The sequence below is a fragment of the Urocitellus parryii genome, chromosome 10 (assembly GCF_045843805.1).
Source record: "Urocitellus parryii isolate mUroPar1 chromosome 10, mUroPar1.hap1, whole genome shotgun sequence".
NCBI lineage: Eukaryota > Metazoa > Chordata > Mammalia > Rodentia > Sciuridae > Urocitellus > Urocitellus parryii.
The window spans coordinates 14102642-14124848 of NC_135540.1; the positions used below are offsets into that span (position 1 = coordinate 14102642).

Sequence of the window (22207 nt, forward strand, 5' to 3'; positions counted from 1 at the left end):
AATTCTGGGTAAGCCTCCTGTTTCTCTTCTATTGAGCTGTCAGGAAATACTACAAAAATATTTTCAGAGCACTTGGTAAAAATTCTGTCTGTGCATGCATTCTTTCCCTGTCTCTTTCACACATACTGTATATATACATATATATGTATATTAGAGTGGAGGTTGGTGTACCTGCTTTCCCACAATATCACATACCCTGGAAAAGCAAGTAGATTTCTCCTCTGTGCTATAAGAACTAATCTGGTTTTCTGTCAAAACAGAACAAAATCGAAATTCAAGTATTCTCCTAAATGTGAGAAGGCTTCAATGAAGTTTGATTTGCATGTTCATGATAGTTTCTTCAACACTGTGGCCTTTGTCACTAGTGATGGTGCAGAAATGGCATTCATTGGATCTAATTAGATATTCTCTTCCTGAGGCAACCTGAAGTTTTAAGAGAAAGACAAGAAGCTAAGTTGCAGAATCAAATCTGTGCCCATGCAGAATGGCAGAGAACATCTCACTGTAACTACTTTGTCTGAACTGAATTATTGTTGAATCATAGTTAAATTGATGTGATTCACTATTTTTTTTTTTGCTTATTTGGTAATTTTTCCTATTTTTTAAGTTGTGATTTTCCTTTTTAAAATTTTTTGAGATATAATTTACATACAAAAAACTCACAGAGGTTAAATCTACATTTTCATGAATTTTGACCAATGTGATGTGCCATTCCTAATCAGGACAGAGAACATTTTCTTTCTTTTTTTTTTTTTTTTTTTTAAGAGAGAGGTGAGAGAGAGAGAGAGAGAGAGAGAGAGAGAGAGAGAGAGAGAGAGAGAGAATTTTTAATATTTATTTCTTAGTTTTCGGCTGACACAACATCTTTGTTTGTATGTGGTGCTGAGGATCGAACCCGGGCCCCACGCATGCCAGGCGAGTGTGCTACCACTTGAGCCATGTTCCCAGCCCCACATTTTCTTAACCTTAAAAATTCTCTTCATTTTACAGATGACCTCTACCCTCCAATTTCTCCTCCACACAGCCCAGGGAATCAATTCTAGGATATCCATCAAAATCTGGGAGTGACTCATTATATTTATTTTTAAAAAATATGCTGATTCTAATAATCAGTAGATCAACCAACACTTGCCCTGTGGAACTCCACATTCTGTTCTTGCCCTCTACCTCTGGGAAATTAGAAATGACTGTGTAGGATGAGAATAGAACTTAAATGCTATTCTTTTTATCATATTTCTTACTTATTCATAGATTGAATACCTTTGAAAGGTCAAAAGTGTAGTTGTCTCTGGGGACACAGGAATAAATAGAAAATAAAAATATACTCCCCCTTCTATCAAAGTTTTGCTGTTGTCGAGTGGGACTTAGAAAAGTGATTTAATAATTACAGCAGACATTATATGAAAGACTCACAGAGACATTTGGATGTGTGAGACCTTCTAAAAATGGCATTGTGCAATCAGTGCTGCTCACCAAAATTCAGCATCCAGCACTTCATAGCTTCCCTGTGTGGCCATGTGATCGTTTCCAGCCAATGAGCTCTCAGTGGAAGTGACATGACATTTTCAGGACTAGTCCCTAACCCTCTAAGCATTCATGGCTATCATTTCCCTGTGTCTGGTTGGAAATGAGATCCCTCCCATATTATGAGTTAAAGATGGTGCCGTCTCCAGGAGACCAGTCTCCAAATGAGCTCTTAAAAGAGTGTAGCTCCCTCAGGATTTGTACCTTCCCTTAACACTAGCTGTTATGTGAGGAAAAAAAAGAAATTTATTTGATATATGAGAAGTTATTCATTTTGAGCTTATTATATTTTCTGCAACTCTTACCCTTCCTCCATTAACACCAATATGGAACATGGTTTCTCTATTTTCTATAAAATTACATTTTTCCTTTCAATTCATTTGGCATGATCTCAGAGAGGGGAGAATCTTATCACTGAATTCTCTATATCCACTGGAATACCTGAGTTAATGAACCCCTAGGAAGCAAAATGAAACTAGGAAACAACTAGTTTTAATGATAATAATGCAGTAGTTTTTCAGCCTTTTACCTATAAGAAGTATCATGAAAACATTCACATCTTTAACAATGAATAAAGGGACAGGGTCTCTTTGGGGGCCTGAGGGTGCATTGGTAAGCAAATCAGGGCCTCTGGCCTTGTCCCTAAGCCTCCTGCTCATTGCTGTGGCTGGAGAGTGTCCTCCTTCAGGTGAGTGTGGTCCATTCTGCCCTCATGCTTACAGCCTGGTGCTCTTGGCTTGCTCCTCATCATTTCTTTGGTCTGATTTGCTCAACAGTGTCTCCCAAACACCAAGCACAGAATCTGACACCGAGTAAGTGCAGTGATTATGTGTTGAGCAGAGGCATGATTATGGGTTGACCCTCTATTTAGATTCCAGCCGAGGGGAAGGTGAGGACAGAGTATGAGGGGAACAAAGGGAAGGATGTGGGACGCGTGCTAAAAGCTGTCTCCTTTAGCAACAGACTCTGACTCATCACCCCTTGTGCCCCCCCTTGTGTATTTGTCCCCCAACCCTCTTGGCAATCACCATGGGTCTGCAGAGGAAGCTGGAAAAGCCCACTCTGACAGTGTTATGGTTTGGGTATAAAGTGTCCCCCCCCAATCTCCTGTATCAGTGCAGGAAAATTCAGAGGTAAAATGCTTACATGATAAGATCTGTAACCTAATCAGCCCATTCTAGTTTGAATGGAGTGACTGGGTGGTAACTATAGGCAGGTGGGGTATGGCTGGTGGAGGAAGACCACTGGGGATGGTCACTGTAGGGGTCTATCTTCCCTCTGGCCTCCTTTTCCCTCTGCTTTCTGACCTGCTATGAGCTGAGCTGCTTCTACCAACATGCCCTTCTCCCTTGATGGTTGGCCTCACCTAAGGCCCAGAGCAATGGAGTCAGCATCTGTGGACTGAGACCTCCAAAACTGTGATCCCCAAATACACTTTCCCTCCTCTCAGTTCTTCTGGTAGGGTATTTTGGTCACAGATATTCTAAAGCTAACTAAAACAGAGCTTCCAGGACAAGTTTACAGGAGAGATTCAAATCTCAAGGTAGCAACTGGCAAAACACTTCTCTAGTTAGAATTCATAACACATTCTGAGCTGTGTATTTCGGATTTATTTCTTCACATTTAACACCATTTACTGGAAGTTGTGTAGATAATTTAGAACCTAAAACACTGTCTAACACAAGGGTCCTCTTCCATAAGAAAGTTCTGTGCTGTTTCTGCCAGGAATACCTTGTGGTCCGCTATTTTAAGCTGCAGAATGTACCTTTTAATAAAACAAGAATGTACCTGGAGCTTTTAGAAAGCCTGCCCTCATTTAGATAAAAGCACTCTGAATTGTAGTAGGGTTTATACTATCGACCCCCTCCCCCATTTAGACATAGGCTATCCAACCATCCAAAAGCACTGAAAGGTGACCTGCTTTCCAAAAGTACAAGTACCTCAACACTACCTCCTCACCCTGGGCTCCTGTAAGGAGGTCCAGGGAAGGGGTACCATGATTCCAACCTTTGTCCTATAACTTCTTGAAAGATCATTGGCAGTGGGGATAAAGAAGACACTGAAGAACATCTGATATTTTTCCCTCCTCAATTTATTCATCTCCCAGACTTTATATTCCCAACAATCAGCTATATATATAATTTTTTTTTTTCGTGTGGCAAGGGGCCTTCCTTACTTAATATTTTATTTTTATGCCTGAACTTAACTTCACCTTATAGTCAAATTCCAAGCTTACCTTTTCCAGCCCCACCTTTCATACATATAGAAAAGTGTTTTATATTTAGAAAAAAACAACAACAAAAAAGTTTCCCTCCCTACATAAACAATGTTTTCTATACTGGTGTTTTTACGTATTTAAAATATTTAATTTAAAATTTAAGACAAAGAAAAAATGACCCCTTTGTTCTTGATTGTATAAACTTACCTTTCTATTAAATTAATGAATTGGAAGAACAGAAATCAAGCTTTATTCAGAATGAAAAGTAATAGCTTTATCAAAAATATGACCCCTATTATATCAGTAATAAAGAAAAGACACCAGGGAAGTTGATAAAAATCTAGGTGATTATAGGAGAAACTGTATACATGTGAGAATTTGAAAAGGGGTGCTATAAATAGGGACAGTAGAATAAATTATCAAGGATGAGTACCATTAAAAAATAAATTAAAGAGATAAAATCTGAGAAAACAGCAAGAATTAAGAGCATCTTTAGAAGTCATAAAAGGAAATAGAAACTATTATTTTAAAACGCCAAAGTAGAATGTGTTATTGCAATTTTAAAAGTCAGAAAGTATGTAAATTTTGGTAGCAATTTTTGTGATGCTAGCTCCTTATAAATTCTTTTAACAGCTCCTCAAGCCATATAAGAAAGCATATAATAAAAATATAATAAATTAATGAGGAATATAAACAACAACTTTTGAATCTGTTATATAATGTCTCTGCAGTATTTTTTGTTATTGTTGTTTAGATTATTAGCAATCTGTCTTTGTTCTAGTATTAAGAGTATATATACTTGACTATGACTCCAGTTACACAGAAAAATGAAACACATTGTAGGCAATAAAGTTTTTAATCACAGTTTAATGTTATAGATATTCAGTTATTTCAGAAAAAAAAAATTATTCTAGGTATCTAGCTGAACTAAGTGATTCTTCAGTGACCCAAATATTGCCTAATATATCAAATTAAAACCTTAAGCACATATAATTATTTCTATCAATCACAGTTAGAGACATCCTAAAGCATTGTAAATGATTACGATTTTCTTGGTATCTTACACTTTCACATCATAAGGCAGCTTCCAAACCTAAGGAAAGTTTTGTTTTGTGAGTTCAACCTGAAATTATTCTTAATAATTTAAAAATGTTAGCTCTTTTGAAATGCCCACTCTTTTCAAATTGTTTTTTTAAATTTGTCATAAATTTTTAAGATTTCACATAATTTGATTTTAATTTTATTTATTGCTTACTCAGAGTTCACTCTCCTTAATCATCAATGTTGTGATAATACATTATCAAAATATCCTGAATTGGAATGGAAATATAAACACATTTTCAACAGTCCTGAATTGTTTTTTGAAAGGTTATACAAAATTATGAAATACAAAGGGACATTATATAAAAAATAAATTAATTCCCAAATATGAGATTACATGAGATTAAAAGTGGCCATACACTTTTCTCCCATGAAAACAATTCAGTGAATGATTGCTTGACATTGGGGGCCTCTTTGAATTGCAACCTGTCAATAATAAAACTCAGCTTTGAGTATTTTAGGGCATTAGTACTAAACAAGGACACCGAGGTGATTTTCATAAATGTGACTGCATCAGTGCCTCCAATATGACCACTCACCCAGATTTTGTCTTAATAATTACCTAAAAATAAAGGGTAAATTTGATATACACATGAAAGGAGAAGAATTTCAATGACTAATAAAATTTAAGCCTTGCCTTTTTAATACTAGAAAGAAATGAATGATAAGTGAATAATAATGTTAATAACTTGTAATAGTTTGAAGAAAGCTAATTCTAATCATTCAATAAACAAACATTTTAAAAGAGGATTTGTAAGCAACAGATGTAACCTTGAATTACATTTATGGAAGATAATTCCTTTAATAGATGGTTATCACCGAACAATATTTAAAGGAATCCAGTGTGGTCATAGGGATTAAGGAATAATAAATGGAGAAAGGAATCTTCAAATGCTTTTTTGTTTGTTTCAATCTGAAGAGAGGTGTGACATCAAAAAAGAGGAGACATAAACTCGCTGAGAGGTTCAACTGCTATGGTACGTTCAGACATCCCAGCTTTTGCTAAAATATTACTAATAGTGTGTTGCATGCCTGTAATCCCAGCAATTTGTGAGATCAAAGCAGGAGGATCCCGAGTTCCAAGTCAGTCTCAGCAATTTAGCGAGTCCCTGAGCAACTTAGCAAGACTCTGACTCAAAATTTTAAAAATAATTAAATAAAAATGGCTAGGGATGTGGCTCAGTGGTTGAGCACCTCTGGTTCAGTCCCTGATATACAATAAGTGTGTGTGTGTGTGTGTGTGTGTGTGTGTGTGTGTAACTAGTAAAAGGAATATGAATAAAGCTAAAATCCTGCACTAATATTTCCCTAAATGGTGAACAGGAGAAGCAATAATAAAATAATAAAAGGAAAAGCCTGGAGAAGCAAGGAGTTGGTGGCATGAAATGGTATAAGAACAATAGACAAAGAATTTTTTGTGGAATATAATACTGCATTTTATTTACTTCACATATTCAAAATATCTATTTCCAGCTTTGTTTCCTCAATTACTATTGATGCTTTAAATTAAGAACAGTGAGGTTATAAAAGACTTTCCCTTCTTGATAATATGTATTGAAAGGAAGTGAAGTTGAAAGGCAAAATGTATTTAAATGTGGTTAGCATTTGTGTGTGTAATCTACTGAAAAATAAACTGAAATTTCACTTGTAATTGCAATCCCTCCAATGAAGGCAAATGTGCCTTCTGAAAGAGATAATACATTCTACTTAATGTGGTACTCATTTGAGAATTCAAATATCTTAGTTTTAGCCACTTTTAGGTTACTTAACTTTCCCTAGTATTTTAATTCTCCTCAGATAAGCTAGGGAGGATATTTTAGCCTGTTGGAAAAAATATTGAGGATACCTTTTTTTCTTCTACAACTTAACACAAAATGTTCTGATACAGCATTGTGTGTGTGTGTGTGTGTGTGTGTGTGTGATTTGAATAATATTTCAATTGTTATTTCCCATTTTTTTTAACCTTTGCATTCCAAATACTTTTACGTAAACTAGTTAGAATCTGATCAACTACTTCCATTCCCATGACAGATGTCAGGTTCATTTCCATTGGGTTCTTGTTTGCCAGGGCAGTTGGAAGTCCCCTCTCTATTATTTGGAAGCCAGCACTGAGTCACCTTCTCAAGAAGGTGAGGTGCAGGCAAACCTTTCCAACACATGTATAGGAACAGGACACTGATTATGGACAGCTCCTTAGCTTTACTTTAATTTTCCTTTTATTTTCACTGACAGTAAAATCTTCTGGAGAATACAATCAAGATAGTGTACTAAGAGAAATAACTTTAATAGAAGCTTGATCATAAATGATAATAGTCATAATAAGGATCGCTCTTAGCAAGGCATTCCACACAGAGAGATAACAGCACAATAAATAAAGAACTTCTAATTTGTCACACAGCAAATAGAACAAAATTGCCATAACAAAAATGTGATTTTTATAAATGTTCATGTACTAAAAATATAACAAAATATGAAGTCATGCACTGGAGAAAAAGCTAAAAGTGAATAGTTATAGCAAACAATAACATTGCAAAGGATAAAAACATTCAAGTATTGTGAGAGGAAGGAAAGATTCAAATAGATGGTTTCAAAATAAATCAATTATATTTACTACACTAGGAGGGACACCGGCATGACTTTCTCCATTAATACTTGGCACTGTTCAAATGCATACTGTTACCCATTTAAAGAACAAATTCCATTTCCTTCAATGGCATCTCGTATTACAAGGATGGAATGAAATCCACTTTTTGCCTTAATTATAAATTCACTACAATACTCTTAAGACCCGGCCAGTGTGACATCCTGCATGGGCCTGGGAGTCAGAAAAAAAAAAAAAAAACTGACTTTATTCCTGCTTACATCATTGTCTAAAAAATTTATTTGAAATAGTCATCTCATAAATATTCTTCAGATGCTTTCTAGTCCTCAAATAAAATTTCACTTCCCTTTTCAATTTAGCTGTGAGAGTTGAACCATAGGAGCTACCAGAGAGCAGTGAAAATAATAATAATAAAATAGCTTAACATTTTTTACTAATGCTTAATATTTTAAAGCATTGGGAAAAAAAAAAGATGGAGAGCTTAATGGAACTAAGAATTATGCAATGCATTCATGGGGTTGTTCATAGGGCATAATAATCCACCCCAGCTCAACTAATCTAAGCAGTACCTTTACACTTTGTGGTTGAATAGTAGATCAGATTGAAACAGTGGCTAGTTTCTATATGATTAGGAAAGACATGTTTGTCATGGGAGTAAAAAAATAAAATTTGTTTGTTAAATTACACATAAATATAAGGTACAAATGTATTTTTAAAATACAGATTAAAATAATCACACTTGCATTGTGTACATACGAAAATACAGTATTTAATATTCAATATACACAGACACATTTATGATAAATGCAACTATTTGGCAACGCCAGTTCTTTCAGGGCTTTTCCTGTCCCCCATTTTCCATAGACCTATGGAAAGCAAAAAGCTTGGCTAACATCTCCTAGCTCTGGCGCACGTCTTGGAGCAGTTTGTTGATCTCCGCCACCAGCTCACTGGCATCCATGAGTTCGTGCTTCCCGTCATTCAGGTGGTTGAGCACATTGTCAAAATCATCTTCTTCATAATTCTCAGGGATCTCCTCCATGGCTGGCAGCCACTTGGAAGAAGGCTGCACGCTCGAGTGGGTTCCCAGCGCAGGCCCAGGGTTGCTGGTGGGATTTTGGAAGTGGGTACTGGCTGCCCAGGCCGCCACCCCGGGTGGGTAACCCACGGTTTTTGTGGGCGCTGGTCCCTTCCGACGCTCCAGGGAGTTGGACCGATCCACCTCGCTGCACTCGGGGTAGGTGTCCAGGGAAGGGGGCAAGAGGCGCTGGAACACGCTGCTCATTTCCGAGAGCAGGGAGGACGTGCTGGTGTCCCCGGGGTCCTCTTCGGCTGGGGAGTCCTTCCCGAAGGTGGAGAAACTCTTCTTCTTCTCACCGCCTTCTGCAGCCTGGGGGGCGTCCTCAAGGCTCTGATGGGCATGCTGCTGCTGGGGCTGCGACGGGAACTCCTCCCCAGGAATGAACATGTTGCTCCTGTAGTCCGAGGAAGGCGAGGGCAGCGGGGGCATCCAGCACTGGTCAGAGTGGCCCAGGACTCTGCACTCCTCTGTGCACAGCCTCATAGCTGCACTCAAGGAAAAGCATTGAGGGTTCGTTATTATAGGTAGCATGCCTCAAAATGGGGGGAACATGCAATATATATATATATATATATATATATATATATATATATATATATATATATTAATTAGATACAATGAGAGAGGTTTAAACTGTCACCATGATGCTAACCTGCTCTGGGATACATTAGCTGGACCACGATAATGGTTTTAATCGGAATACAATTTTTACAGACCTCCCTAAGTCATATCTGCTGGTGTATTTTTTTCTCATTGATTGAATGAGGAAATTCGTGCTTTGCAGGAATATCCTCTACTTAAATAATGAGAAGCGAATGGATAATTTATACATGAAAATGACTGGAAAACCTCTAAGATATGGGTAATGAACGAAAAGCTGGACATAATTCTAAAAAGTCAGCTTGGAAGGTGAAATCCATAACTTTAGAATACTACCAGATGATCTCCTTCAGTGATGACTTTCTTGATATTGAGGTTTATCTGACCTGTTTTAGTCTTTATGGAGTCACTGAAAATATAATTGGCTATCAGGTACTTATCCTTGTTAACTTCTCTCAAACATTATATAATCTATTGATTGATTGATTACTTAAAGTAGCAGTGAGAAGTATCCTTAACTTATTTGTCATCTGCAGTTATCCTGTTACAAAGTTTTCATTTAAAGCTCCAAAGTATACTAATAGTCAAATGCATGGAAAAGTCACCAAAAGTCAAAGAACATGGAAAATCCATTACTCAGTTCTTGTAGACATCCCAATGCCCTAGTGAAATGTGAGTGGCCATACTCAGTGCAAATAATACACAGGAGAAAAGCAGACAAAGAGGTGGAAAGTCCTCCACATTAGGCAAATACAAAAACTGACCCACATGAAAGACAGGAAATGCAATGATGGAAATTATACTCCAGGAACCACCCATTTATTTCAGAAGGGAGGTCTTTGCAGAATCATGATTTCAAATTAGACCAAAGAACAGAATTTTGGACAATGCTAAATGACTCCCTTAAATTTGAAAAAAAAAATATTGGATTGACATTAGCCATATGCAGATATTCAGAGCCATGTTTATAGATTTAGCTACTTAAGAAAGATTTCCCTTCCTCACAACTACTGCAATAGGGATAGCTTTTGAGGGATGACAGGCCCCTTGGCAGGGGAGAAAGTCATCTACTGTGCTGGCTGTGGTATCCCCACCACCTGGTGAATTATCTGCCTAGAATACACTTTCACTATGTTTTGTCTGATGAAAAGTGAAGAAACTGATGTTGAGTTTCAGGAAAAGAAAAATAATTGTCTTCATTTAAAGGTATAGGAACCACTCTTCTTCAACCCTGAAAACTTTGAGATGGCTCTGTTCTTCAACTCCCTCTGGACCTCAAACCTTTATGGAAAGTACTTGCCCTCATTTTTGTTTGAGGAACAAAAATGAGAGCAAGTACTGTGAGGGAAATAGCTGGACTGCTTTGAAGGGTGGAAATACAACAGAAATATGTTGCAGTGTGGGGAAATGCAGAGAAGTGTGAATACAAACAGCATGTGAATCAAGGTGGGGGTGCAAGAGGACACACATGGGTTATCATTTATGTTACTTTGCTATTTAGACCAATTAAATTCAAATAAGCAAGGGTGACTGAAGAATCAAAGCAGACTTAGATGTCTTGACTTCCTACATTCCTACTTGAAAATATGTACCACATGATGATTTGATGTGGACAACAGCAAATCAAGTTGAAAGTAACTGGAAAAACTTACATAGCAGTGAGGTTTTCTCATCAGTGAAATGACTAGTATAGTAGTAATGATTTTTTTTTCTCCTTAATTCCTTGGGTTTCTGAAAATGGAAATGGAATCTGTACCCACTGTCTTACTCACATCCTGTCAAAAGGAAGGAGGCCAGACCTGCTGACACCTCTTCAGTTGTTTTTTTCTGGCCTTAAACTCTGTGGCTTTAGGCTTGGGAAGGACTCCCTTGATAGCTGATTGGCTTTGATTTGTTTTAAAGTTTAATGATGGAGTGGGGGGAGAATTACATAAGCTTCTAAGAATCCTGAACCTGATCAAGTTTCCTAGATATCTGAATACAATGAATGTGTAGGCAGCAATAAAATCTTTTTTTTAAAAAAATGGGGCATTAAAACAATCTGACAGTTCACACTCAAATTATTTTGACCACTGGAATTATCTTTAAACAATGAATGCTGTTTACAGCTCCACCACAATAAGTAAATGGGGCTTTAGTTATAAATAAATCTGCTTCAAAATGAAAATTAATAAGAAAAATGATGAAGAATGACTAACAGAAAGATAGCAAAAACAATAAGAGAGGAAGAGAGAAGGAAGAGGAGGAGAATTGGTGCAGAAGACAGCATTTCTTGCAATTTCATTGATATTCTCTGCCTTCTCCCTGGAGACTCAACTGTTGGAAAATATTCTCAGTGTAGATGTAACTCAGCTGCCAAGGTCCCATCCTACACTCCAGGGATCAGGATTCACTGGCAAGTGTCTATTTGTTCTGTTACTCCTTGAAAACTAACCAGGTAGTTAATTTTCCTTGGGAGATGGAGGTAATGGTAGAAAAGGAGACTTACCATCATATGAATCTATATTTTGTTACTGTGTGTCTTATTGTAAAGGTGGGGCAGAAGGCAGAACATAGAATATAAGGGGCAAAAAAAAAAAAAAAAGCCAAGCTTCTAACAAGCCATTAGTCACAGGGTGACCAGTCATTTATCTACTAAGAGCCCACAACACATAAAGAGCACCCTGTCCTCAAAAGGCTTAAGATCTAGTTCTGGGTCAAGGGTAATAAATGAGGACATAAAAGCCTGATGTATCAAAATAGATGATGCTGAGGACATGCCAAGAAAGAGGGAAGAGTAGAGGTAGAGGTCGGTGTCATTAAGAAAGAGCAGTTTGAAATAAACTTTGAGAATGAAAAGCATATACAGTGTCAAAGTGAGGAAAAATCAGGTTTTCATGAAGGCAGGGCAAAATGAACAAAGGATCAGGGTAGCACGGGAAGGGGTGCCTTCATCTATTGCAAAAGGTACAGTTACGGCAGAATTGAGAGTTGCGAAGCTAAGAGTGAATTTCACTGACCTTCAAATACCAAGCTAGTTTTGTTCAGTGTTGCTGAGCAACAAGAATCAGGTATTAATTTTAAGCCAAAAAAGAAAAAAAACCATGTAAATTAAAATGCTCTGAAAATGTTCCTTAAGCTGTATGAAATACAGATTTGACTAGGGGAGGAGCCACTAGAGAGGAATATTAGCTCATATATAATAAGCTAGCCATGGAAGAAAGGCCAGAACAGAGCTTAGACATTTACCAGGAGAAAAGAGAAAAATGAGAAAGAATGCTTAGAGTGAGTACTCACAGATGACTGATGATAAAAAGTAGATTAGACTCAATGAAGAAGGAGTATCAAAAAAAAATAAAATCAAAAGCTGTTACAAATCATCCTGGTAGAGCAAAATACACTGGGAAAAGGGAAATTTTGTAGACATATGCTTGATATTATGGTTCAAAGTTGAATGAATAAGAAAGAAAATAGTTGACAAACACAAGCCAAAAGACAAAAATGCAAGCTGACTTGACTGCTCAGAGTGTAGTGTATTTGTGTGGGAATTAAAAGAATGAGTGACCAGAAATGACCCTCCCTTTTGGCAAGCAATGCAGCACAACATAATCTATATTTGTTCACAGGCTAATGCAGAAGAAAAGTTGGAATAAGATACTTAAATCCTAAAAACATACATGCTTTAGAGAAAACGGTCCTGAACTCTGCTAATGACATTCAGATGTGGACTTACATTTTTCCCTACTTAGAATATTTCCTGGGAATTTACATTTACAAAGGATAAGTTCTGTACCTTAATGTGCCTGTGGAAATTGCTAGGATTAAATAATAATCAGAATGATTCACCCAATTAAGGCAAACCATCTAAAGGTTCTCAATATTCACATTGCCATCTATACTGGCCAAATACACTCCCTAGATGGACCTTGGGTGACTTCCTGGAGCTCTGTGCCTCCAGAAGAGCTAAGACCATGCACCATGCAGAGGCAGGTAGCTAGCTAGTGAGGTGAAAATGTTTCTTTTATAATATAACCTTCTATAATACAACATCAGGCACCAGCAAAAGAGTTCTCATTATATCCCTGAATTTTGTGATAGTACAAACATGGAATGTTTGGCAAAGGGTTGTCTACAACTCAGTGGAGTGATTCGTAGTGACCCCTCCTCATTTTGAAAAGAAATGTGACAAGGATGGAGTTCAAAGTTACTCACTTAACAAGACACACATAGTTTTCCTAGAGTCCTGGTCTATTGTCCAATCTTCTAATTCCTTAACATTTATTATTATTATTCAATTGGTACATAACTCTCCTGCCATATATATATTAGAGAGGAGGTAAATTTGAAAACATGGGAAATAACAAAGAGGAGTCTTCACCTCTTAATAAAATTTAAAAAAGAAATATATATATATATATATATATATATATATATATATGGGTTGGAGGTGTAGCTAAGTGGTAGAGCATGGGCTTAACATGCACAAGGCTCTGGGTTCAATCTCCAGCACCAAAAATAAATTAATTAATTCTAAAAAATAGAAAATAAAAAATAGACTTATGATTAGCCATTAAAATTATATAATTCTAGAATTTATAAAGTCACTAGCATAATTTAGTCCCACAAATGGCAAGGTTATTTATTTAAGGCCAGTTTATTTTCCAATTTACTCTGATGAAAAAAAAATCTATATTTTAATGAATAACTTCATACAAATTTTAATATATAATACAAGATTGATATCATGCCCATTGCGGGGTTTTTTTTTGCATTTTTTTTTAGATAATATAACATTATGTTTTTCAAGGGTGGGGTTCTGTGAGAATCACAGTAGCACAGAGTCATGGAAACTCAGTCAGTTTCTTCATTACACAAATAAGAATAATAAAACTGATTGTTTTTGAGTAAGGTGTCTTGGGTCATACATAGTCAGAGATTTCCCTTAAAAGTGGTCTCTAGGGTCTATTAATTTTTTAAAAAATGGATAATTAGGCAAATACAAGCTGCATTGTACATCACAGCTGTTTCTGCACATTCATCCTTCCAGAGATGTCCCACTCATTGCTGAACAACAGAAATCAGCAACATTTAATGGTAATAGGGAGGCTAGTAAGTCTTCCTATAAAAACAAATAGGCCATTCAATTTATTAAGGGGGAAACCTGTTACTTTATATATATATGCTAAAGTAGTGTTTAGAAAGTTGGAGATTGGTTCAAATCTCCCATCTACCATGTACAAAATGCCTGATATAGGATCCATTTTCTAACCTCTATAAGCTTTGGTTTTCAAATCTGGGGGAAAAAATAAAAAGATATGAACATCCTGTAGCCACCACCACTGAAATCCAGTGTCAAAGCAGACAATGCAGGTAAAGAACTCCAGTGGGCCCAGAGTGCTGAGCCTGGCCCAGAGTCACCCTGGGGCATGGCTGGTAACCATTCCTGCTGCCACTGCTGCTCTGGAGTCCTGCCACCATGACTTCTACAACTTGTAACAGCTGTGTTCATTTTCTACACTCCCTTATTTATCTGTATTTGGAAATGTTAGAACCAAGATGAGCAATAGAATGCTGTTCTATCTTTCTTGCCTTTGTCAAATGGCAGTCATTTGTTCCACCTTCAAAGAAGTTAAGAATATAAGTAGCCAAAAGAACACTTCTGTGTTCCTGTAAGTTGATCTAACATTGTAGCCTTTAGGAATAGAATTGCTACAATGAGGCAGTCAGCATTTACCCAGTTGGTTCAGTTTCTCCTGTACAATTAGAGAGAAGGGAAACTAAGGAAAATGTGGTTCAAAACTTAGCAGACTCTCCCCCATCCAGCTGAGTGCTTGTATAGTTCCCTCTGGCTCCCTGTTCTGAGACATCACAGTATAGACGTACAATGAAAGGTAGCAAGACATATTCTATGCCCACCACCTTTTCTTTCTCTTATTTTTAGTGCTTAAAGTGTACCCTTTCCAGTGTATTTTAGTCTCTGATTTTGTGAGTTGGTTTCCATCACAGGAAATGCGTCTTTCAAATTACAGTTCAGTTCACCACCATGCACCAAAACAGACTGAATAAAAACAACTACCCAGTAATTTTATACAGAGTTGCTCAAGAGTGTCCTAAGGCTCACTAGTTGGGGTAGAAAGATGGGGGAAGTGGTTTGGTTTTCTATTCTTCCCTTCACATCCCTTCTTTCTTGTCTTATTAAGTCCACATTCTCACTCCTTCTCTCCCAACTGCTTACTATGAATTCTAAGAAAATAATTTAAAAGTGTTTCAATTCTGTTCGTTGTGCTAATAGTATGCAGACACAGATATCTTAGTGCAAAGGACAAATAAATAGGAAATAGAAGCACTGAAGGAATGTTCATTTTAGAGGTGTTAGAGTAGACCTGGAAATAAAGTGTTATCTGTCATTACTCTCTTACCTGCTGGAATTCTTCCATCTGTGAGAAACAGGTCACTGAATCCCTCACCCAGTAGCCTGTCTATTGGAGAATCTCGCCCCAAATCATAATCACTGTCTCCTGCTTCACTGTCACCACGGCCACTGTCTTTCAAGCTAAATTTGTCCATGTCTTGAAGGGCATATCTAGAAACATCAATCATAGAAAATATGGTTTTTACACTTCAGCATTTGTGTTATCTGAGACATAACAGGGAACACAAGGATAATGCATACCTATAACTCCTGGAGTATTTGTTTCCTCGAAAACTTGGCCTTGGCTGATATTGCCCTTGGTGAAGCATGGAAAGAAGCTGGGAGACCTGCTGGAAACCAAATAGACAGAACTGATTCCTGGAAAAAAAATCCTCCAAGTACTCACAGGCTTTAAGCAAAGAAAAACAGTTGCTTGTTATTTCATAGAAAGTAATGGAACATGTTATATCCATTTTAAAGATTTGCATATGTTGGATTGTGGCAGGCTGTGCAGCTAGTCACCAAATATAACTGAATTCCATCCCAGGGAAAGTTGGGTGATCTAATAATACAATTGACTTTTTAAAAGACTCCCTTTTAAATAACTGATTGATTTCCTTTATAGTTCAACATGGTCAGTCAGTTGCAAAACATATCTAAAAAAAAATGCTGTAAAATGCATTGTAAAACATCTAGATATCCAAAATATTTACAAAGTTGGATAAATAAAACTATGTTCACTGAGATGGGGTTCTGGAGGCTTTTTTTTTCCCAGTAGAGGCTATAACAATACCCTTTAACTTTTGGCTGTGCTGCATCTTGACCTGGAAAGTGAGGGTCTATATTTAGATATTTCCTTGTGTGCTTCTGCTTACTTTTTAATATCATACATATTACATGCAAATAAATTATTTATGAAAAACTGAAAGCAGCATGCTAAGATGTGTGTACTTGCTACATGTACACATGTAGCTTGAATCCTGCTTAATTTGCATATTGTTACTCATTAATGAAGACATTTAAGAACTGATACATATACAACTTCTGAATATTAACACCTGACATTATCAGTGAATCTATGCAGTATATGATCTTACCTCAACAGCAGGAGTGGCGTGGGTGAGTTCTAATGAGAAATTCTCCGGCACATGGTTCGATGAGATTGTCACCAAACTGTTGAGTGACTGGTGACTGTTGTGACTCTGGCGGCTGCCCATCTGCCCTCTTTCTAAGGTAGGAGATGAAGATGGGGATGATCTGTGATGGGATCTGATGGGAAGAGTGCCATTTATGGTAGGCACCAATGTGATGTCCCCCTTGTGAATCTGCCTGGATGGTCTTTTAGGGTGATGCTGGTAAGTTGATTCTGCTACTCTGCAGTTGTAGGATCTAGTGTCTTTCTTTTCTCGGTTACACCTAGTTGCAAATAGCACCATAATAACCAACAGCACTGCACAAATTGCTCCTAAGGAAATAATTATAATCATGGAGACATCCAAGGATGCCTGGCTGACTGAGGTCATGGCTGTACTTGTCACTGATTCTGCATATTCAAAGATCATGCACTTCAGAAGGACTTTGGTATGCAGCTGAGGATTGCCTTTGTCCTGGATGATGACTGAGAGCTCCCATTCTGTGTGGGGAACAGACTCCATGCTCACATTGGTGTGGATGTCACATGATCGTGGATCAATTACGAAGATACCCTCCTCATTACCTGCTACTATGGAGCAGCTGAGCTCAGCATTGACACCAGAGTCCCTGTCAATGGCCCTTATTCTGGTGACATGAAAGCCACTTTCAGCTCCTTTGGGGATGGATATCTCTGCAGTATTATTGTGCAGTGCAGGCCCTATCACCACAGGAACATTGTCATTTTCGTCAATGATGGTGAGCACAACAGTGGTATTGCTTACAAGTTGCTTCGGACTCCCTCCGTCTCTCGCTTCCACCACAAAAGTGATCTGACTCACTTCTTCATGATCAAAGATTCTGAGGGCATAAATAGCTCCATTGGATGGGTCAATGGTTACATATGTAGTTATGGAACTTCCCAGGATAAAGCTCTCCAAAATGGTATATGTCACTTGCCCATTTTCTCCAAGATCAGGATCTGTGGCTGTAACAGTGGTGATAAATGCCCCTGGCGAGTTATTCTCCGAGATTACAAATTCATATCGGCTTCTCTGGAAGCGTGGTGGATTGTCATTTATATCATTGATTTGAACAGTAAAATGTTTGACTGTAGAGAGACTAGGTGTTCCTTTATCCTCAGCGATTACAGTCAAACTATATTCAGATCTCTTTTCTCTATCCAGAGTGGCATTGGTCAAGATTAAATAATTGTTTTCATAAGTCTTTTGAAGTTTAAAGTGACCATGTCCATGAAGCTTACAAACTACTTCTCCATTCAGCCCAGAATCTTTGTCTTGAACCCTGACCAAAGCAACAAATGTTTCAATAGGATCCCCTTCGAAAATATAAGATATTTCTTCTTTGCCAGGTGACATGAGGTTTAGGTTAATTTCAGGTTTATTGTCATTAACATCTACAACCTTAATTATAATTTTGCAATGAGCTGGGATTGAATTTGGACCCAGATCTTGAGCTTGGACATCGATCTCATAGGATTTGGTGATTTCATAATCCACTTGCTTGAAAAGAGTCAAATGTCCTCTTTCTGAATCAATTTTGAAAGTCTCTATAATTTTGGGAGACACATGACTGCTGAAAGAATAGACAATTTTCCCATTAGCGCCCTCATCTGGATCAGTGGCATTCAGATCCAGGAGCAAAGTGCCCACCGGGGAGTTTTCTAAGAGTTGTATTACATAAGACTGCTGCTCAAAAGCAGGGCTGTTGTCATTGGAGTCCGAAATGCTTATTTTCAGTATGGAGGAGCCAGACCTCTGAGGCACTCCCATGTCTGAGGCAGTGAGCTGGAGCTCGTAGCTGGACTTCAGCTCCCGATCCAACTCTCTGACCACTATGAGTTCTGCATACTTGGCACCATCAGTCCTGGTCCGAACCTCGATGCTAAAAAAATCATTGGCAGAGAGGGAGTAGGTGTGGAGGGCATTTTCTCCAACATCTGGATCAAATGCACTGTCCAGGGGAATATGAGTCCCCACTGCCGCGCTCTCGGATATCTCAATGGGTATGAGAGATCTTGAAAACTGGGGAGAATTGTCATTAATATCCAGCACTTCGACTTCAATATGGAAGAGCTGCAGATGCTCTGTGGGTAGAGTGATCACATCAAACTCTATGGAACAGTTCAAGTTTTTCTGGCACAGTTGCTCGCGGTCGATGGTAGCTCCTATGCTGATTTCCCCGGTATTCTCATTTACTACAAGTAGAGGAGAATTCCCCCGCTGCATGGCTCGAAAACGAACAGCAGAAGGATTAGGTAGCTTCAGTAAAACATCAGCCACATCCTCTGATAGTCTTGCAATTACTGATCCAACCCTCTGCTCCTCATAAATCCTGTATTTCAGATTCTTGCCCAGTACCTCGCGGTTGAGAGACATGATCAGGAGTGCAAAAGCGAACGTAAAGTGCATTTTAGTATCCATTTGGTGCATTGGTCAGTTTATGAGGTTTCCCTCACAGAGCAAGTTAAAACGGCAAAGCAATTCCCTTCAACTTCCTTGGGCAACTTAAAGCTAAGCGACATTTGGTACTTGAAACTTGAAAGCGTCTCTTAATAACCCAGCACAGCAATTAATAGCTCCCAAACTTTTGTTTCATACACACCGTGTCACGACTTCCAGATTTCGGCAAGGAGTCCTGGGCTGGCATTTGCTCGGCCGTTTGTCCTCTCTCTGTCTCTCTCTCTCCCCAGGCAGAAGAGTGTCACCTCCGCGTCGCTGTCCCCCTGGTGGAGTCGGCATCCATCTATTGCAGGGAGCCCGCGCAGTCTGCAGTGTCTCTTCCCGGAGCGGTTCTCTCTCCCTTTCTCTGCTCGGCTGCAGACTAAACACCCGCGATTGCTGACTCCAGTCGAAAATCTGTACAACTTCACTTCAACTCAGACAAAGCTCTTGCCCGGCGTGTGTTGAATCGCTTCCAGCCAATCAGCTTGCTTCCAAATCAAAAGCCGATGGAGTCACCAAAGCGAGGGAGGGCGCGCGCCGAGGGTGGGAGCTGGGGAGGGATGGTGGAGCCCAGGAGCAGGAAGGCGGGGGCCGGGGGCGCGCGGCGGGGAGAGGGGACCAGGCTGGGGGCTGGGGGCCCGGGAGGAGGGCGCCCTTCCTCGGAGCTCGTCCCTCCCTTCCCGCCTCCCTCCCTCCCTCCTTTCAATCCAATGCATTCACTTTCCCTGAGCGTGCCACGACAAAGGGGAGACAAATTACACAAGAAAAACTTTAAATCAACTTCTGGTCGCCTTTATTTCTATGGCACTCTAAATGGTTCTTGTTTTCTTAATTGCCCTTTCTTCTGCCACAAACATGCACTCGTCTTGCTTTTCATAGTCCTTGAGTGCTGGTTTAACTTAACATACCTCTAAGTGCATTTTGTTGGTGGAGGAATTTAATAAAATTTGAAAACTTGCTTCTAATTATGCTTCGCCGACCGCCTCCTTCCCCTCCCCCTCTGCAAATTCTTGGGTCTTTCTCTGCCTCTGTTCACCAGCAGGTTTTCTTGGGGCTCTGTGTTAAAGAACAGAACAAGTAAAGAGGTTTCATTTTCTGTTTTCTTTCATCTTAATTCTTTGAAGATAAGAAAAGGGCTATCATGCACTCTTGATTTCTCTTAATTAGCGAGATTTAAAGGAACACCTCGGAATTTGGAACTAATTAACAATAGACTTCTACCTTATGTCATTCCTTTCCTGAGTCTGGACAAAATTCTTTATTTCTTTGTCCTGTACTTCAAAAAAAAAAAAAAAAATCCCATTTACCTTAGGTAAAAGATATATCATGCTGTAGCTTGCCAATTTCTACCAAAAAGTCCTATCTATACGTGGTGGTGAGTCTCCACGATGATACAGAGGGGACATGAACTCAATCGTTTACAAGTCAAATTTTTATAATATATGCATTATTTATGAAAATACTTTTCAGATATGCATTTCTAAGAACCCAAAGCTTGTTTATACTAACAAATAAAATGCCTGAGCTGAAAATTGCATTTTGTGTGCATCAAAATGCTGGAAATATCACTGGGAGGCTGTGCTCTATCCAGGTCACAGAAACTGATATGCTATTCTTATTTGAAAATATGATTATTTATGATGTTCTTTCTGCTCTGCAACTCCTTTTAAGTTTATCATTGTGGCTCCATTCTTGCTGCTTTTCCCTACCTGCTGCATGATTCCTCAGCTGTCTCCATCCACTTACGAATTGGCTGTTTCACACTGTCACTTTTTTTTTCCATTTATTTTCTCCCAGTCTCTATTTTGCCCCCTAGAAACATATATCTGTATAAAAAGTAATTTTCTGATTTTTCCACTTTGCTTACTCTCAGCAGAGCTCAGCTAAAGTCACTAAGAAGGTTCTTTCCTTTAAAAAAGAAAGCAGAGGAGTCTCAGCGTGAACTCTCCCTCTTTTTAGGCATTCAAAAGCATTTTATAAGCCATTGTCTTTTTTCCCCCTCCTGAAACCAGTGCTGTGTGGCAAATTGTGCAGAATAGAAATGGCTGTAATGAATGTATTTAGTACTAGGTCACGCTGATGAACATTCTGCCCCCATGAATAATACTGTTTTACAAGTTTGTAGCCCTTTCAAATTGCTGGTCCCCAAACCCTATAGACAAACTAGGAAAACTACCATAAGCAACTGGGACGTTAGACACCCATAGCCATCTGGCCTAGATCTCTAACAATCTGAGCCAATAATTATATCAATTCAGGCTTTAGTGAACCCCTTTGCAAACTCCAAAAGAGCAAAGAAAGGAATTAGTGACTATTCAAAGTTGGGGTGAGAATTCAAAGGTAATCTAATTCCATTAGTTCTAGGAGAGTTTCTTTGTGAATTTGATAAGTCTACCCCAGAAAAATCCAAGAGCATTGGATTTGATTACCTTAATGTAGAGGTGTAGAGGACATTATTTCCCTATGCTTAAAAAGTAAAAGTATTTTTTTAATTCTTCTTTTATTTCCAACAGTGTATTTAAATATAATTGTGAAAAAGAGCTTCAATGTAACTTAACAAAATATTTCAAATAAACTGTAAATTAATATGTGGTCATAAGGAATATGTTTCTAGGTGTAAATCTTTGAAAAACGTCAAATCCTTTCATGAAGAATGGATTTCTTCCCTTGCGATATTATCGTCACCCAATATTATTTCTATTTCAGCCTGCTAATCTCTGCCTGAGAAGTAATATGTATCTACTTGAAATTACTGTGCTTTTGATTGATCCTCGGGATATACTAGTTTGTTCTGCATACGCATTCTTTTCCTTTGTTTGCCATGGTGGGGTTAGAACCCAGGGTCCTGGACATCAAATGCTCTACCACTGGGTCACACCCCAGCCCTAATCTGATTTTTCTTTTTCAAAAAAATCACAAAATTCATCTTTTATTTATACTTTTGGATAGTTCCAGCAATTTAAAATTTCCTCATTTGGTATCCCTTCAAAGAAAATACTAATTAAAACTATCTCCCAAGTTATTCATCATCTGTGTAGGGTTTGCATTAGGGAAGAAAACTGATAATATTTTAAGAGTAGTGATCTGATGATGA

The 22207-nt window shown here is 38.3% G+C and overlaps 1 protein-coding gene across 2 annotated transcripts; it reads right to left on the minus strand.

Moving 5' to 3' along the window:
* Window positions 1–7089: 7089 nt before the first annotated feature.
* Pcdh18 (protocadherin 18) lies at window positions 7090–19494 on the minus strand. Of its 2 annotated transcripts, none has more exons than XM_026386212.2 (4): window positions 16615–19494; window positions 15779–15864; window positions 15525–15688; window positions 7090–9011 (listed from the first exon to the last, which is right to left on the minus strand). In XM_026386212.2, the coding sequence occupies exons 1-4, from the start codon at window positions 19099–19101 to the stop codon at window positions 8344–8346; spliced, it is 3405 nt and encodes a 1134-aa protein (XP_026241997.2). In that variant the 5' UTR covers window positions 19102–19494; the 3' UTR covers window positions 7090–8343. The 2 variants fall into 2 exon arrangements, with proteins under 2 accessions (XP_026241997.2, XP_026241996.2); XM_026386211.2 differs by having other exon boundaries at window positions 15779–15867.
* Between the last annotated feature and the right edge of the window lie 2713 nt (window positions 19495–22207).

Excerpts from the sequence above, each read along its gene's own strand:
- Pcdh18 (XM_026386211.2), bottom strand. The coding sequence starts at position 19,101 with ATGCACCAAATGGATACTAAAATGCACTTTACGTTCGCTTTTGCACTC. Across the intron at positions 15,689-15,778 it reads AAATACTCCAGGAGTTATAG|ATATGCCCTTCAAGACATGG; the intron begins GTATGCATTATC and ends TGATGTTTCTAG. Across the intron at positions 9,012-15,524 it reads AGATGGAAGAATTCCAGCAG|CTATGAGGCTGTGCACAGAG; the intron begins GTAAGAGAGTAA and ends CCTTGAGTGCAG.